The sequence below is a fragment of the Crinia signifera genome, chromosome 8, assembly GCF_055691185.1.
Source record: "Crinia signifera chromosome 8, ASM5569118v1, whole genome shotgun sequence".
Taxonomy (NCBI): Eukaryota; Metazoa; Chordata; class Amphibia; order Anura; family Myobatrachidae; genus Crinia; species Crinia signifera.
In genome coordinates this window covers 82774094-82794023 of record NC_139224.1, presented here as the reverse complement: position 1 = coordinate 82794023, position 19930 = coordinate 82774094, and the positions used below count along the sequence as shown (strand labels likewise).

The 19930-nt window shown below is 40.8% G+C and overlaps 1 protein-coding gene across 1 annotated transcript in view; it reads right to left on the bottom strand.

Annotated features, from left to right (window-relative positions):
- The window catches only part of TPR (translocated promoter region, nuclear basket protein), a 101169-nt gene that overhangs the window by 46616 nt on the left and 34623 nt on the right, over window positions 1–19930 (bottom strand). Inside the window, 10 exon segments of the mRNA XM_083156752.1 lie at window positions 729–881; window positions 1704–1870; window positions 1995–2160; window positions 3189–3329; window positions 7681–7815; window positions 8693–8855; window positions 14495–14643; window positions 14950–15077; window positions 16326–16489; window positions 18730–18956. Coding sequence (XP_083012878.1) covers window positions 729–881; window positions 1704–1870; window positions 1995–2160; window positions 3189–3329; window positions 7681–7815; window positions 8693–8855; window positions 14495–14643; window positions 14950–15077; window positions 16326–16489; window positions 18730–18956 — 1593 coding nt within the window.

Sequence of the window (19930 nt, the reverse complement as noted above, 5' to 3'; positions counted from 1 at the left end):
ATTCTTAAATGGGACTTTAAAACGGGTCTGAGCCTTGAGACCTTTCACATTGCAGGTGAAAATAGTTTTAAAAATCATTTAATACCATTCAAACATTCAACCCGTTTAACCCCCAAGGGACACGTTTCAAGCCATTGAAATAGAGCTGTTCAAACTGCCAAAAAAAGGGCTTTAAAATGTGTAGGACTCTGCTTTTTAACCGTGTTGAAATACCGGTTAACTTTAACCGATAAATCAACTCTGGCACTTTCACATTGCAGCCTTAAACATTTTAAAATGGAAAAAAAACAGCAATATACCGTTTTAAAAGTGCGATGTGAAAGGGGTATTAGCAAGTTGACTCCATAACATTTGCGTATTTGTATTGCTATTTTAGCTTTTCTTATATTTAACGTTGCGTAACGATTAGATTTGGTGCAATTTGTACTCCGTATACTAGGTTATATTTATTAAAGAAAAAAAAAAATTAAAGAAAAAGAAAGGGGTGCAAACCCACGTTTACCTACATACAAACACCTGGTGAACATCAGTTTCCGAAACAAATGGCAGTACACCTCATAGAATAGGTAGCGGCTGCTATTATATTGATTCTATAGGGGTATGGTCTTATTGTCGATCACAATACAATCTTTGTGGCTCAAACATAACCAATCACATATTGAGAAGGTTACATAAATCAGTGATAAACATGTAATAAGCCATTAGTAGTTCTATTTTGAAAGCCATACCTGTTGCTCCATATTTTCAACAGCTTTATGTTTCTCATCCCTAAGCTCCTGCTTCTCCTTCTCTGCTTCCATCATTTTCTTCTCCAGTTGGGCCTGGTACTCGGAAGCCTCCTTCATTCGTGTTTCTATGGTTTTTCGTGCCTCTTCAGTAACCTTACAAGAGCAAATAAAGTAAGTACTGGTCAATATATGTCTAGAGCACATGTTCTCAAAGTCAGTCCTCATGTTGTAAAAGTCAGTCAGTAAAGAGTGCACCTGCAGGGTTACCTGGAAAACCTGAACTTTGTGGGATCCTGAGGACAGATTTTGAGAACCACTGGCCTAGAGACCAGACTCAGTAGTTCTTATAAATATCTATAATAGATATTAAATATATAATTTTTTTCTTGTGTTTTCTGAGGAACACTGGACATTGAACAACTGCCTCCAGGGGATGGAAGATACCATTTCCTGGTTTAAAACAACTTTTGGCTGAAATGTAGGAATCGTATAGAAAACAATTTTATTATCAAGGAATGCAAGAAAAGGCAGCTTGCAAGACAATGACCCCAACTCAAACATGCCGAGTTGCAGCAATAGCCATAAGGAACTTAGGGTGAAAAAAAGAAAATAAGCTAAGCTACAACAAGGGCTGCAAAACCTGCCTCTAAACATTCCATACTCCATAGCCAATTAAGTAGTAGGAGCAGACATTTTAAAGCTAGAATTTTAGTTAAAGTGACAGCTCTAGCCCTGACCTAAAAACCCATGGTCCAGTGTTCCTCAGCATTGCTGCAAGAAAAAGAAAGTTATTTGGTTCTACAGAATACATTACATAGATCAAAAGAGGCATACACATTCAGCTAAATGTTAGGTTTAAACAAATTGCTGCCAAGTACCAAATAGAGATACAAAAAAAAAAAAAAACGCTTCAAGATGACCATCAAATAAGGAAGCTTTAGTTTCAAGACATTGCTTAAAAATGATCACGTTTACCTGTTTTTCCTTGTTAAGAGATTCTTCCAAACCAAGTACAACCTCTCTGTATTGCTCCACATTGCTAGTTGAAGTTTTTATCCTCTCTTTGAGGTCATTCACTTGCTCCTCGGACTGTCTCAGCTTATTCTTTAACTCTTCGATATCTTCACCCTTTTCATCTGCATCTTAGAGAATGAAAGGTTTAATGTAAAATATAAATTTTGAAAATAACATACTTGTGAAAATTGACATGTGAAGAACTGCAAAGTAAACAATCAGAAAAGAAGGTATGTCCTTCAAAAAGATTACCTTTGTTGGATGAGGTCTGGTTTGTACGGGCCAATTGTGCTTCAAAATTACCAAGTGTTTGTTTCAATCCAGCAATTTCTTTGTTTGAATTTTTTAGAAGTTCTTTTGTACTGTTGTGAAGATTTACCTCTGAATCGTACTGTCTTTTAAGATCCAAAATCTGAACCTGAAAAACACAAGTATTCCCAGCCTGCTTTTAAACAGGGTCAAAACTATGATTTCTGTCACCTAGGGTAAGGCATTAATTTGGCTACCACCCCATGTGACCACATCTCCCAGTCCTGGTCAGCCTGTCAGTTTGTACTATTGTCATACATTTACAAACTCACCCATACACACAAAATCACACACCGATGCACATGAATACATACAGTTAAACATATGTACTCATACTGACACACATGCATGTACGCATACATAGGGCAGTACGGATGGTGTAATGGTTAGCATTACTGCCTCACAGCACTAAGGTCATGGGTTAGATTCCCACCATGGCTCTAACTGTGCGGAGTTTGTATATTCTCCCCGTGCTTGCGTGGGTTTTCTCCGGGTACGCCAGTTTCCTCCGATAATCCAAAAATATACTGGTAGGTTAATGGCTCCCAACAAAATTAACCCTAGTGTCTGTGTGTGTGCGCGTGTACATGTGGTAGGGAATATAGATTGTAAGCGCCACTGGGGCAGGTACTGATGTGAATGTTCAACTATATACTCTGTAAAGCGCTGCGGAATATGTATGCGCTATATAAAAAACTGTTAATAAATAAATATATATAGTCACACATGTATGCATACATAGTCACACACATGCATAGTCACAAACGTATATTCCATACAAATACACATATATAAAAGTAAATTAAGTGCCCCTTCCTGTGTCACACTCGCCAAGTCCCTCTTGATCTGGCTTCCAGGTGCATCGCACTACAAGGAATAAGCTGAAAGTGAACTGAAGCTCCCAGCAGCCATGACCTTACGGCAGCAAGGGCTGCTGGGAACTGTACTTTATTTTCAGTTTCTTTACTGCAGTGCGCCCGTCTGCAGCAGAGGAGTTCTAGGGTCATAGAGAGTGTTTTGGTGATCACTGTTATCCAGCACCCAGGCCATGTGCCCCACCTAATTCACCCTCATTGCGGCCATGTTCTATAAAACAATTGTTGAGGGATTTCTAAACAGAACACAGGAAATACTCACATCTTGGTTTTTGCTTAGCAAGTGTTTCTGTTCTACTTCATATTCTAATTTCTTCTTAACTTGGTTTAACTCTTGCTCCAGTTTTTCAATCTGGTTGTTGTAACGTTGCCTGATTTCAGTGTCAGACCTTTCAAGGGTAACCTAGGAAGTAAAAAGGAAAATCACTCAAAAATCCTACAAGAGCTACTGTATATTTTGATGGTTTTGAGCAAATATGATAACCAGCTCCATAGTAAAAATAAGGACTCCACAGTAAATGAAATAAAAAAACATATCAAGATTTATTTAAAAAAATTATTTAAAAAGAATCCCTCTCCACTGTAGCCAATGGACTTTGAATATGGTAATGCCACTGATGCATTCTGAGCTATGTACACACCACATGACTATCTGCTTTGTACTACTTCATGCAGCCACCAGGAACACATACAGATCGCCCCATTAGGGGACATTTGAGCCCTGCTTTGCCACTGTGAGGCAATGCTTTCTCATTATGCTGTGCCTCATATGCACAACAAAAGAAGTAAACACACAAACTAAAACTGAAAATGACATTTCACCAATTCAAACAGTATTTAGAAATGTCCTAATATTACTAGTCTTCTTTAACCTCATGAAAAAGTAATGGTGTCATTCCCAGACATACAAAACGCAAATACAGATGTAGCGCCTGTCATTCTTGCAGGGGCTGGCGGTAGATTCGCCAACTGCACGCACAATACGCGCGTGCGTCCCCTTACTACGGAGCTTCCTGCCAGTCCCCACCGCCCGATTCCACTTCCCTGCTCTCCCCCTAACCCTGCCTGTCTCTCTGAAGAGGAGACAGGCAGGGTTTGTGTCCCCTGCAGACAGGAAACTGGGACAGGCATACCAGTCAGATGGAGCGCCGGTTCGCCAGAGGGGGTGGTCTGGTAGCCCCGGAGCTGAATGAAGGGCGCTGCATCTGTATATGCATCCTTGCAAATATATGCATCCTTGACATCCATGGAAATGTGTTAAAGTCCATGCATGACAGAAATTTAGACTTCAGGTAGAACATATCGAATCAAAATGGACTGCATTTTTAAAGGAAGTCTGGTTCAAAAAAGGCCTGAGAATGGTCCTTTTTTTGCTTTAGCCGAGATTTGACTTCTGCAACTCCAGAACTGTAATAAGTATCTCAGAAGACCAAGGATCAAATTGCTTAATGTTAGGCTACAGGTTTTGTATTATCTCCATAAACTTAAACAGTATAAAAATAAAATACCTGGTTGGAAAGTTTAGGAGATATATTATGTATCTCAGGGGTGAATTTATGAAGCTTGGAGAAGTGTTATCTATCCCCATAAAGAACGTTATGAGCAAGGTGATAATGGTTCAGCCAATCAGCTCTTACCTGTCAATTTACATATTGTAGCTGATTGGCTGAACCATTATCACCTTGCTCATAACGTTCTTTATGGGGATAGATAACACTTCTCCAAGCTTCATAAATTCACCCCTCAGACAATTAATTTTAGTCATGTGCCTGAGGTGAAACCACCATGTGTTCCCTGCCTTCTAGTGGAACCCTCTCCTACATGCAAGAGTCCTCAGAAATGGTGGGGGATTAGGTTTATGAGCCCTCTCCAGACTACAAGACCTGGCGCTTGTTGAAATTAAATGTAACTCAAATAATATATTGAATACCTGCTGCTGCCTGCATCTTTGTGAGAATGCCTAAACTCACACAGTAAACATAAACAAAAAGGCAGCTGGGACAGGTGTTAAGCAGCGGTGGTCCAGGACTTGGCTGGCGTGCACGGACCTTATGCCACCCATCAAGCTAACCTCAGAGCAAACGGAGACATATTACCATCAAAAAGGGTGAGCATACACATCAGCTATTACGCTACCCAATTCATCTGTGAGACCTTTGGAGTCACTGAAGGTGTTAAATTGTGCCTTGGTGCAGCCGGCGATGGATTCCTCTCAGCTTTTTGCTTTACTAATACAGACGATCACTGCAAATTGCGTGTAAGCATACATGCTAAGAACTGGCTCTACTATCTGCTATCCGGCTTATTAACTCATTACGCTATGCAACTCACTAACTCTGTGCTGACAGCTTGATACTTACCAGTGATTTTATATCAAGATCTACTAATAATATACAGGATTGGAGACCCAAGTATAAATTGCTACCTCATATACAATTAATCTTTTTACTGTGTCTTTTTATATAAATGTGATTGTGTAATATATATTTTTTAAATTATAAAAATTTCTATTTTTAAACAGTGTGTCCGATTTTATTTTTCTCAAAGCAGAAATAGTCATAGTATTAATATACCTAGTAGCGCATCGCATCTTATCTTGCTTTTTTTATGCAAGAGTCCTCAGTCAGCCACCTCACCATCCACCAGGGAGGATAAGCCAGAGTCCGCTGTGCCAAGAATGAAACGCAGCTTAACTTCTTTGCTGCCCTGCCTGCGTCTCACAAGCAAAGTCTAATGTTCTTTCCAAAGAGGAAACACCTAACCATCTGCATGATCACCACCAAGCATCTAGCCCAGGGGTACTCATGTGGCCCTCCAGTTTATGTGCAACTATACATCCCAGCATGTCCTGCCAGTTTGGCTATTAGGGTAAGCTAAAACGGATACTGTACAGCAGGCTGGAATGTGTAGTTCCACAACAACTGGAAGGACATAGGAGTAGTGCTTCTTATCCATCTCATGCCACGGACTGCAGGGAAATCCAGTAGTCTAGTATTCTCACCTCTTCCAAAACCCTCAGTTTATAGACTATGTCTCCAACACATTGAATTCAAAATCAAGGGAATGATTTCCACAAATGCGGATTATGGGTCTGATTCTGGATGGTTTACAAAAGCAAACCCCTTCTTTAATGGACAAAACCATGCTGCACTGGAGGTGGGGCAGATGTAACATGGGTTCCATTGGGCAAATTATTTTGTTTCTGTGCAGGGTAAATACTGGCTGCTTTATTTTTACACTGCAATTTAGATTTAAGTTTAAACCCACCTCATCCAAATCTAACACTCTGCACATGTTACATCTGCCCCATCTGCTGTACACATTGTTTTGCGCATTAAAGAAGGAGTTAACTTTTCCAAACCAATCAGAATCACTCCCCTATATCCACTTAAAATTTATCCGAGCCTCCTACATTGCGGTCTAATCTTCTAAAAACAAATTTCATGGGGGAAATGTAATAGGATGAGAGATTCAGAAAGAGAGAGATTTGGTAAGAATTCTCCAGTTTTTTAAAGCGGCAATCATTTACACTGCAAAACCAGTTTGATTTTGCAGTGTAAAAGATTGCTGCTATGAAAAAACTGGAGATTTCTTACCAAATCTCTCACTTTATGAATCTCTCATACTATTAAATTTCACCCCAAGTCTCTAATCTGCACATGGTTAAACAACCCTACCCCCTATTTGTTACCTCCATTCTCCACCATTTTTCACTCACTGGGCTAGATGCACTAAGCTTCAAAACTGATAAAATGGAGAGTGATAAACCACCAACCACTCAGCTCCCATCTGACATTTTTCAAACACAGTCTGTGACATGGCAGGTAGGAGCCGATTGGCTGGCTGTTCTTCACTCTCTATTTTATTACTTTTGAAGCTTAGTACATCTGGCCCTTTATCCTAACAGCTCATGGCACTTTGCTCTCCTTTAAACAGATTACAGGGATCCTGAACAGCTCTTTCTCAACCAACCCATATTGACCAATTTCCCTCCATTCCTTTTCCCATTGCTTGCTGGCAGAATGCTGAAGTATTGAAACTTTTCGCCAACCTCCTTTCCCAGTTTTCAAACACACACCTTTTCTCAAGTACCCATATTTTGAACACAACTCCATTTTCAACTACCACGCAGTTTGATTGCTACCATTTGTTCTAAACATCCCCAATGGCTTCTCTACAACCTGCTTTTTCCCTGATTCTCCCTGAGCACCTATAGTTTATTTTGTATCCTCCTTAAACTGAAATTGCTCACTCAAGCAGCCAATATGTCTGTTATCCATGTTGCTTACACACACACACACACACACACCTTAGCACTTCCACTACTTTGACAATTGTCCACTCAAGTATCATTAGAACCACTTTCATCATGTATTTTCCTCCAACTTATGGCCATTTCAAGTTTTTACTTACTTATACTTGCACTCCATATGAGGATCCATTTAGGTTTTACATCCGTAGCACCTCTCAGAATTTATTTCGGCATTTACCAATGGTTCCCCTTTATTCTAACCTCGTCGCCAGAAAACACCCCAGCTCATGCTTTTTAAATAAAAAATAGATAGTGTAGTAGCTCAGACTACATAAAAATGTAAAGATTCTTTTACTAACTTGTGACAATTATACACCAAAATTTACAGAATCCAATAAAAAGATGAAAACGTGCATTATCAATCGCAAATAAAGGATATAAACGCTACACTTTGGGTCCCTACAGACAAAGCTTTGATTTTTTCCACAATTAATATACCAACCTGGATAGTTTGTAAGTTAGTGAGGAGCAAGTTCTGTCCCCTTTGCTCAGCAAGTAATGACTCCCTTTCGTGAGAAAGTCTGGTTTCTGTCACTTTCAGAAGCTCCTTTTCTCGCTTTAGGTTTTCTGCCCTTACCTTATTACAAACCGAATGAAAAAAATGTGTTAATAATCAAGAAAAATACAAAAAACATTTTTTTGTGATAGTGGAAATCGAAAACAAAAGGGAAAGTTATCGTGGGGAATTACATTTACCAGTATAAGTAACTAATACCCCTTATCCAAGCCGGGTCGGATCTGGGATTTACCCCGTTTACACTGCAGACATCATCTCCAACCGATCACCCCCGCTGAAACAACCGATCACCGCGTGGACCCCCAACCGTCGTCCGGGAGGTGAATGGATGCCGCACACTGGCATCCATTCACCTCCTCCACTGCTGCTGTCTGCAGAGTACAGCAGAGAGCAGCGGAGGCTGTGTGTGCCCCCTGTCCAACCTGCGGTCCGCAGGTTGGACGTCCCCCATTGATGTAAGCAGGAGCCAGGTCGGATGACCCCGTGTACCCGTTTAGACTGCCCTCTACCCAGTCCTGTGCAAAGGGACACGGTGCGACCCATTTACACCGCCGCTGATCCGGGATTAGTGGCGGTGTAAGAGGGGTAATAATGTGCATGTGACCATGGTCCTTACATTAAACAAACATACTTTTAATTGTTGATAGAGCATTAATTATGGACACAGTGCTCAATTACAATTTACCATATTTTCAGCACCTTATGTTGCATGAAGTTTAACCCCTGTCAAAAACACCAGTGATATGTACATCCAGTGCATGAAATGAATAAAAACATTAAATAAAGTAAAAAATGGATTACATTAGCAGACAATGAGTGTGCAAATGTTCATAATATGTAGATGTTTGGAGGATGGGCGGGGAAAGGATGAAAATGTTACTTTTATATAACGCTGCAAAACATGATGATGTTCAAATATTTTAGAAAAACTACTCACTTCTGCAACTGCTAATTTTTCATTAGCTGCTCTCAGATCTTGTGTCATAATGTTTATTATCTGCTCCTGTTTCTGAGTGGTGGCAGAAAGCTTCTGTGATTTTTCCTGTAGAGAGGTTATTTCTCGACGGTAGCTTTCAACATTGTCTTGCAACATTTCATATCTATTAGAGTAATTAAATACAATAAATGACTACATTTAAGTGTGCTGCAATAAAACACAAAGTACAAATACAATTACAGAAAATGTTGCTACTGTAAGAGTGGATATTTACAATGAGGTTACATTCCAAACTCAGAAGGTATATATTCTGCTAATACATCCATCAACCGCATGCTGCCATATCAGGAGGAACTTGCTCCTCTCACACAGTATATGTAACTGGATTTGCAAAATGCACTGGATGGGTTGTTAGAGGGCTGGGGCCACTGCAGTTTATTTCACATACATTTTAGGGATTTTTTTCACCCAATTTGCAAATGCCATAAAGGGCATTACCCTAGAAAGAGGATTGTTTTGTCACTTACCGCTTAATCCTTTTCTCTTAGCAGGCTGCAGGACAATGGAGCATGGGATTACAGATTGGGACTGGAGTTGACAAACAAAATTGTAGCTTTAAAAAAAAAAAAAAAAAGAAGCTACTCCCCCCTACAACACCATAATGCCAGTACTTTGAAGGTCAAGTAAAGAGCAGTTATAACAATAAAACAAAACCAGCAGGGTAAGACTGTTAAGCCTAGAACCTTACACAACTGAGCATGAGGGGAGGAAGCCATGTCCTCCAGCCTGCTTAAGAGAAGAAAACCACACAAAATAAAACAGACAATAAGTCTGTCTAGCTGCAAGAATGGGGGACATTCGACATTGGACATTCAACAACCGTCCCTAGAGGAGCGAATGCTTAGACTGTCACACCAGAGAACAGCACGCCCCAAGCTGGCGGAAAAAACAATGAAAAATGGTAAAACAAGCAAATGTGTGGATATCGAACTAGGTAGATGCCTGAAAAACTTGTGATAAACGGTCTTAGAGAAATGTGCAAAGACCTGGTCTTGTGCCCACTGCCACACAGTAGAATAGGCTCAAGTGAAGATTCAAGCAATCTTGCAGATTCGAAGCACAATGGACTGCTTTATAGCCAGTCAACCACAGCTATGTGGATCAAACAGAACAAGCAGAGAATCTATGTAGTGGACAGAAGAATTCTTGTCCAAGTACTTCTGCAGCACTAGGACCACATCCAGAATTCCACTCCTAGGAAGCTTAAGGAGGCAAAAATCGGAACCACAATCTCCTTGTTTAAGTGAAAAAAAAATTTCAGCTCGAATGTAAGAAACAGACAGAAAACCGCTCAAACATCAAGGCATAAGAAAAGGCAACTTGCAAGGCAAAGCACCCACCAAGAAAATAATCATAAGGAAAATCAGCTTTCAAGTAACAAACTGAAGACTTGCTGTATCTAAAAGACACAAACGAAGCATGTTTGAGTCAATGGGGCAGATGTATGAAGCCTTAACAAATAAATCCAAGGGTGATAAGGAGAGATAAACGTCCAGCCAATCACCTGCCAACTGCCATGTTACAGGCTGTGTTTGAAAAAAGTCAGTAAGGAGCTGATTGGCTGGATGTTTATCTCTCCTTATCACACTTGAATTTATCTCTTGTTAATGCTTAATACATCTGCCCCAATAAAACAAGATCAAGATCTCACCGTGCTATTGGCAAAAAAACTTCAACTACACTATTTGAAACGGGCCATGGCTGTCGAGCTGGCCCGACAGCAGTAACCCTGTCCCGTTCATGGTCTGCTTGACAGAGAAAAAGCAGGTTGGATTCAATGACCCACCTGCAGCGGGGCGAGAAGGGATCATGGGCGCGAGCTGCGGCCTGGAAGAGGCGAACTGCAGCCGGGAGCTTGTCACTTCCTGGCCGTTCTCAGCAGAACGAGCCCGACTGCTTGGAAAGTCAGGCTCATTCTGCTGAGATCCCCGACAGCATTGAACAGGGTAAGACAGCATTGAAAAGGGCCCCGCAGCCATCTCTCCCCGTCTGGAGATGGATGCGGGTGATTGAATACCCCCCTTAGACCTCTGAAAATCGGACCAAAAGCAGCTGGATATAATTGACATGTCTGAAATCTGGGCTTTCAAACCAGTCACCAATCCTTCCTAAAGGAAGGCCAAGAAATGAGAGTCAAAACTTGGATGTATGAACCAGTCTCTGTTCACACCACAAGAAGCCAATTTTCAAGCACTGATAGTAATTATGTGACCAACCTAGTTCTCAGCCTTATAGCATGGTATCAACTACAGAGACAGAAAAATGTATAGCTTTTAAAAGAGCATTTTCAAAAGTTAGGCTGTTCAAGCCAACTAAGGAAGGTCCTCATGTAGAAATGGACCTTGGATGTGGAGGGTAAAAGGAATAAATTCCTTTTGAGAGGATTTGCGCTGGGGAAATTCAAGCAGCTTGAATTTTAAAAAGAATTATGTAACCAATCGACGTGAGATACACAGCGTTAACAAGCGCTAGGGGGAAGAGGGGGTGGGTGGAATTACGAGATGTACAGTGGTAATGAACGAGCAGGATAGACAGTGGTAGATAGTAACGGAAAGAGATTAATATTAAATGAGCATAAATAAAAAGCAAAAACAATAAAAATAAAAAATAAAGTAAAATAAAATTGACCAAAGCAATGTTTACACTCCTTATTGGAGTTATAGAAGCTGTCCAGGTATTAGGGAGACTTAATCTAGCTTACCCTGCACTATGTGATGCTATGCCGCGGCTTTGTAAGCTTCCGGCGGGACACCGGAAGTTTTCATCGGTGACGTCACTTGCCGGCTTTTCTCTTGCGCTTGTAGCTGCACTGGCTGGGCTTGCTTTGTCTCTCCGCCTGGGGGCTTCTTAATTCAGCCAACACGTTTCACACGCTTTAATGCTTTTTCAAGGATGTTTTGACAAAGTCACTTAATGGGCGTGCCCACAAAAATAGTAGGTGCACCCATAAAAACGCTGGGCAGGCCCATCCAAACACAGGAGTGCTCTTGCCTGCTCACATGTCAGAACTCGCCCTCATTTCTGCCATCTCCACCCAGGATAAAAGTATAAGTGTACACTTTCGATTGGCATGATAGCGTTGGGACTCAGGGTGTGCGGGGCGGGGGGCGGCATTTACCTGCAGTGGGGAGGCATTAAACTGCAGTGAATATACACAGCTTAGCAGGCAGGTCTGAATCAGGCCCTTAAATGCCTCCTTGATAATACACATATGCCAGGACAAACTGGGCTCCCAAGAGAACAAAAAAATATTGTTGCTGGAGCACATAAATAGGCAGAGCCATATCAGACGGTGAGGAAAGGCTTGTAGCCAAAGAGGTAATGTTATGGCCCCCCATCCCAAAAGTCTTGTGTCTTTGGTAAAAATTACGCTACCCGCAGTGAAGAAGAATTGTATCTGGAGGAAACTATCAGAAACCAGTGACTGACATTGACAAATGCTGTTGGACTGAATGAGAAACAGAGACCAGAGCCATATGGAGAATTTCTCACTGCAATTCCTGTAAATGTAACCTGGCATACTGAAAGTTTAGAAAGATAAAGACCATCATGCCCAAGAAGACCCAAGGATGAGACAAGAACAGTACCGTCCAAAGTACTGTAAGACCGTACTTAAAGCAATAAAACATGCTGAAGAGGTGTCATTAAAAACTACCTCCAGAAACTGAAGGTAGTGTCAAGGTATTAGGCAAGATTGAGTCCTGATCCTTAAGTACAGATATAGCCACGCTCATCTATGCTGTTAATCATCCTGGGTTCCTTGTCCTGCCATGAGAAATGTCCCATTATGGCGCACTAAGGCGAATACATGTAATTACACTGCTTTGCAGCTGGGTGGCGACTGCTCCACTAATGAAAAGTACAGTACAGTGCCACAGATTTATATGTAACGCGTCATCGCCATTTACCAGCATGCAGAGCTTAGATCCATAGGGGTGGGCTCCCTTATGGCCGAAAGTCTCAGCCCTCCACCATGTTGTACAGTAACTATGTTACGTAGTCCCCCAATCAGCACCAAGGACTTATTGGTGAAATGCATGCCAAGCTTAGTTAAGTAAGGGCGTTGCTAGGGTTGTGCTCTTGCAGCAGATATAGGGCCAGATTCTATAAGCTTCAAAAGTGATAAAATAGTGATAAACAGCCAGCCAATCAGCTCTTACCTGCCATGTCACAGACTGTTTGAAAAATGTCAGGCAGGAGCTGATTGGCTGGCTGTTTATCACTCTATTTGATCACTTTTGAAGCTTAGAGAATCTGGCCCATAGGCATCTTGCCAGCACCCAGTAACTGTGACACAGCAGGGCAGAGACTAGCAGCTGAATAAGCTCTGCCACCTACACTCAGAGTGTCCACTGTCCTTGCTGCTTTACCTCTACATGGGGTTATTATCCGAATTGTCAGTGTAGATAGCCACTAGGATTTATTCTACAAAAAAGGATTCAAAAGGAAAGGGTCAATAAACTAAATAAATGGTTCTTCTTATACTTTCTTAAAGACTGTGGATGATTACAAGGATGGAGGAGATTTTGAACTAGACTTCAGTAGAAGGGAAAATCAATAAACTATGGGCTAGACATTAAGAGCAGTATGGAGGGGTGTAATAAGTGTCAGGCAGGTGAAGACGGAAGCATAGCCAATAAGGAGTAGTCATTGGTAACGCCAATAGGTAAAACAGTCCTAGCAAAACAAAAAGTAAAAATGGTGGAGTTAGAACTAGCAGCAATGAACGATAGGTAATACGGAGATATGGCTTCATGATACTCATGACTGGGCAGCCAACTTGGAGTTCTATATTCTCTTCAGGAGGGATGGGCTAAATATAATTTGGGGCGTATGTCTATGTTAGGCCAGTGTTAAAGCCATGCATAAAGAAAGTTCTTACAAGTGTAAGTTATTACAAGGGTATCCTGGACATCGTAACAACAAATAATGTAGAGGTAATACTAACTAATAAAGTAATTGAGCACCTGGGAAACCGTGATCACAATATGGTCTCTTTTGAAATGAGTTTCCAAAAGCAACAGTATGAAGGGATCGGCTAGGACTTTATAGACTGTTGAAGCATAGTAAAATAAGCATTTTTAACGTGAAACACCACTGAAAAATATGACAAATCCAGGACATCTAAGTAGTGGTATAGCCAGACTAACAGTAAGGAAAAAGCAGAGGTATTAAATACTACATGGCTGACCGAGGAAGAAGTCTGAAAGAGTAAGAAAAATGAAGATAAATAAAGCTCCAGGTGGCATTCACCCAAGGGTTCTAAATCAATTATACATAATTTTCATCAGGTATTCTGGTAGTTACTTCATCTGGGCCATCTGAAAATATAAGCTGTGCACTGCAGCAGATCCATATTGGTTTTAACTTTATGGACTGAGGTTTTTTTTTTTTTTTGCTGCTTGAGGTCTTTTTAACCTCATCAACAAAATCTACTATATTGCAAAATCAGATTGTACACAGGCAGAATTCCCCGAAATGCCACATTCTGGATATCCTAAATGGCTATATCAAAAAAAGGGTCAACTCTTAATACAATCTCCTGAAATACTTACAAACATCATTTTCCACAAGATGCAGAAAATACAGCTGTATTACTATCAATAATTAGAAAGGTGTAATATTCTACTATAGCATAAGTCACCAAAGTAACAACAATATAAAGGAAGAGGAACAAAAAGATTCTAGTTCATACGCTTCATTGAAGAAAACGAACAAAAAAAAATTAAACTTCCTAGTTACCGTTTTGAAGCAAATTCCAGTTGGGTGGATATTTTAGTATTTTGGGAACGTAGTTCAGTCACTTGTTCCTGGAGTTTTTCATTGTGCTCATTGAGCATTCTGTCATTTTCTGCTTTCTCTTTCCTGTAATTTTCAAACACTTCCTGAAGCTGTACAAGAAACAAAACAGTCAAGCATAAGTAGTTAGGCACACTAAAATACTCTAACAATAATTAAGCCCAATTTTCAGAATATTGTTATTAGCATTATGAACAACAATAATAATTCAATTAGAATTATAAACATGAAGTTATACTTTAGTAGTCACTGATTAGTCCAAGTAGGCCATTAGCATGCCCACACACTCAGAATTCTGCTCCTGAAGAAGCTGGGAGGTTGATTCCAGGGAAGGAAGGATATGAAAACCGCATTATGCTAAATATTAGCTAGGAAGCATTTCAGATAGAACTCATCACCTGTTTGAGCGCAGCTTTAGCTTCAACAGCCTCTGTGGATTCAGAACTTGTAACTGCAGGAGCCGGGGTAGAAAGGAGTTGAGAAGATCCAGGTGATTTTCGTGGAGTTGATGTCATTGATACCTCTTCTAAAGATTGATAAGAGTATAAATGTAATCTTCAAAAGAAACTTCGGTATATCTTTACAAGGCGCTTTATCTAATTAAATCTACACAATTACCTTTAAAGATATTTAACATTCGGATTAAATTACATGGAAATTTAAAACCACAACGAAATTGAAAGCAAGACATGCAATGATGCCATGCTTAGCATTTAATAGATAAAGATGGCCGGCAACGGGATTCCGGTGGTGAGAACACAGATGCAGATACTCTGATGGTGGGAATCTCAATAATAAGAATACTTTCCTTCTCCCGGTCTCCTCCAAACCCTCCCTACAGCCTAACACTATCCCAACCACATACTTGTATAATTTGGCATATGCTGGAGGTCGGGATTCCAGAGACTGTTTTCTGCCCATGAGTCGGGAATCTGGTTTTCTTATTCTGAATGCCAGCATCACAACAGCAGGGAATTTACCTGCCTCCCTTAATATCAGTAAGGTTTCAAATTTGGGTAAATAAACACTTGTTTCATCCAACCCAGGCCCTGTTCTACATTCTCAGGAACTGAAGCTACAACTAAGCTATCAATTTTGTGTTGGCGTTTGATTGGAACGATCGACCCTTACACACAGTTAAAGAGGTAAAACGAGATCTAAAACATATCCACGTTACCATAAACTTTAAACATGACTGTAGCATTATGCTTAAAGTTATTAAAATGCTATAAATCACATTACTGTAATGTTGAAAACTGAACGCCAACATGGTCATGTTGCCATTTTGACACGCCTTTTTTTTTATCATTTGTTAAATTCATTGATATGTTTTTGAAGTTAATACAGGACTAAAGCACTTCCTATAAGATGTGCAGATATTTTATGTGCCTGATCTATTAATAAAAAAATCCATTAGCGGTCATGTACTTATGTACAAAATGATCCAATCATACATGGCCTTGCTAAATATATGCAGAAATACTTAAAAGCTCTCAAGGGCTCACAGACTTTCTAGTATGTATAGCTATACAGTACTCAGAATTTTTGGCCATATTAATTCAGAATTTGTAGAGACTCTAAAGGGCTCAAAAAAAAAGTCTCCACCTCTGGATCTTTTAAAACGTGTCAGTGAATAATGAGTACATCCGTGCACCTGCCAGGGGACCGGAAAAACATGAACTGTTGGGGGTACTTTAAGACCGAGGTTGAGAACCACTGATTTAACTGACCAAACAAAACTGAGTAGCCATCATGTCAATTATTAACCCCATACCTGCTGCAGGCAATGTGACACCAGTTGTTTGAGCCAGAAGTATACGATACATATCACGCTGACGTATAACAGACTCCACCATGTGCATGTGATGTTGACGGTTTTCACGGAGCTGTTTCACTTCAGAACAGGCATTTTCTAGCTCTTTTTTAAGCTCAGATATCCTAAAAAAAGTTAGAGTAAATTAAATTAAAACTTAAATTAAAAAAGTACAATTACTAACCCACAATATTTTCTGACCACCTTGTTAACTGAATCAAAAGTGAACATTAAAATGACACCAGCAGCAACCTAAAGTTAAGAATAGACTCAATCTACCTGGCTGTCGCATCTTTAAGAGCAACATAAGTGGCTGTGCAATTCTGTGTAACAAACTCAAATGAAGGAGATGTCTGTAGGAGCAAGACTCCTCTTGCCTGCATTTGTTGCAACACCATCGAGATGGTTATAGGCATTGGTTAGCTGGCACACATACAGACACAGTCTAGTAAGTCTGCGTCTGGCAGCACAGACTCTGGAACTGTCAAGTCTTTAATATGGCAGACACATGGCTCCAATTTGAAAAATAATGACAGGTGTGCAGAACTTTAACCATGTTGCGGCTGACTAAATTACAAGAGATATCGGAAAGCTTGTTCAGCACATGAGCCGAACAGATCTTGTAAATAAAATCAGGTTTACACACAAATCTTAATTAGGCCCAATAAATCATTGTTCTTTTGCCTGAAGAACCTTTATTAACATAGGAGCAATTGTCTTAAAAGTTTAACTAATCAGACAGGTTGTCTTAATGGGATGCAGTTAAAATCCCGGCGGTCAGGATTCCGGCGTTCAGAATCCCGACGCCGGAATCCCGACCACCGAAATCCCGACACATTCTCCCTCCTGGGGTGTCCACGACACCCCTGGAGGGAGAATAAATTAGTGTGCCGAGCGTAGCGAGGCACCGGGCCCGCTGCGTGGCGAACGCAGCGAGCCCGCAAGGGGGGGCGATCCACGTCCCCCACTTGTCGGGATTTTGGCTGTCGGGATTCTGAACGCCGGGATCCCGACCGCCGGGATTCAGTACTGAATCCGTCTTAATCATGGGAAGAAGTGAGAATATAAAATGTAGAAATAAAATACTACAAGATCTAGCTGGAGCAGAAAACGACAAATCCTATACACAGAGGTCCAGCAATGACATATTCAGGCTCTTATCTAAAATAGTGAATCCACCTGGCAAACTAAGGGACCGTCTTCTGATCATTGCCAATGAAGCAGCCAACGTGATCTGATTTTTAATCACCTACCTGGCATAAGCAAACAGAAAGCTCAGCCATCAAAGATTGAGGCTTTTTTCAGGGGCAGTCCTTTACAAAAGCACCACCATGCCTTGGTAAAGTACTGCCCCTTTAAAAAGCCTCTGAGTTTGCCCAGCACAGCCGCTGGACTTGCACCAAATTACGTAGGGACCTTAATCCAGGTTGGATATGCAAGGTCGGGACAGAACCATCCATCACACACGTCACCCAGCTAATATTTACATGTCAGCTGGACTTCAGACTGCTTTTAGGACAATTCGGCATGGCTTGTACGCCTGAAGTGACATTGTGAAGAGGGAGTCCGCGGGCAATTAAGCCTGCAATCTATATCTAATCTGTCACAATGCTTATAGCAGGGGAGAGCTGGAGATCAATAAATTGTTATCTACCCTCTTAGGCTCCTCTCATCTTAAATGGCTACAGTGATGGGAATGCCGCGTCCTGTGACCTGCGTAACAGCACTTTCAGGTGCCACCGCGTGGGCATCATTGACCATTTCTACCCCACCTACAGATGGGTCCACATACATACAAACAATCCAACATTTGATACAAGTCACATTACACATAACCCTTGAACTCTGTGTGACTCTGTAGTGACAGGTGACTTTTCTGTCCTATTAACCCTTTGAGTGCCAACATAGCTTTGCGCGATCCTCTGTATCCGCTAAAAATGCCAGCATCACTCACAGCAGCTGTTCTTTTAGTATAAAATAAATACAAACACAGGTTGAGCATCCCTTATCCGAAATGATCGGGACCACAAGCAGTTTGTATGAGGTATTTTTGCGGATTTTGGAAGTTTTTTTTCCCCCCATACTTACCTGGTCCCTGGCATCCACTGGAATCCTCTTAAGCTGCATCTCTGGTCCCAGGATACAATTACTGATATTGGAGACTCAACCTGTACAGCCAAGTCAATTCATTGAAGTTGTTAAATCTTGCACCCCAAAAAAATAGCCAGGGCACTTACAGAATGCAGTATCACAATGACATAATAAACTTGTAAATTTCGACAATTAAAGCGGGCATGCAAATCAAGTCAACTCCATTTCTGAACACAGAGGGGTGCAAAAAACAAACAAGAGTTCCGGGTCTTACTCTGAAGCAATACTTTCTTGCTCTTCTTTCTCTTTGGCTTCCCCAAGCTCCCTCAGGGCTACCAGGAGATTCTGATTCTGTTGCTGAAGCTCTTCAATGTTTCTGTAGGTAACTAAATGTTGGGTGATCACTTCAGAAGAACTGGTTATATTCGCAGAGCTCACATCGTCCTCTCTTTGAACATGGTTTCCTCTCGCCTCTTCCAACTCCATTAATAGAATTCTGACCTAAAAAAATGAATTGAATTATTAAAATCTGAAGCCTTCATTATGACCACTTTGCAAGGGCACATTCACATAACCCTTAGCTTGCCTTGCCCACTGTATGTCACTATGTACCAATCTATGTAAACCAGCAAATGTATTGCCAAACAATAATTCAATCCAAATGAGCCCTATATTTTGCATATATAAAAAATAACACATCCTCCTTGTCCAAACTCCTGTTCTTACCATTACAATATTGGAGCATATCATTTGAAAATAAATTCCACATATGTACATATTTTCCAAACAAATGAATGGCACAATATTTTTATCTAAGCCAACTTGTAGTTCTCAAACACAAACATGCTGTAATATACATGGAATGTGTTATCAAGTAGTCTGTTCATCTTCCAGCCATCCCATGACCGCACATCTATACAGTATGGCACTTATTAAAACTTGGGAGAGTTCCACATACATTTCCCCTGACAGTTCAAGTTCCCTTGGTTCGGCAGTCATGTATTCTGTCCTAGCTAGGTCCCAGCCAGTATCTGCCAAACACAGTTGACATGTTTAACTGTTACAAGTGCAGGTTTTTCTCAGGTTTTCCTTGTCTGGTGTAAAGCTGGGTACACCGTAGACATGTGTATCCAAGCACAGTATCAGGAGTAATTCTAAAATGCTGCATATCATATCACGTTTAAAACTATGGTCACCAAGCTAAGGATGGATTTATTAAAGAGGACATTAAGAAGTTTCCCATACCAACCAATCAGCCTCTAGAAGCTGATTGGTTACTATGACATTGTTTTCCACTTTGTGCTTTGGGTCTCTTGAAACTGTGCCTATAAAAAGTAGCAAAGAAAATGTTCTGGGGGAGCTCCAAAAACAATATCCAATAAATATGATGACAGGAGCACACAGAGGTCAGAAACAGAGGGCCTGATTCAGCCCTGGCAATCAGAGGACAGTGCATGCACAGTCAGAAGTGCTCA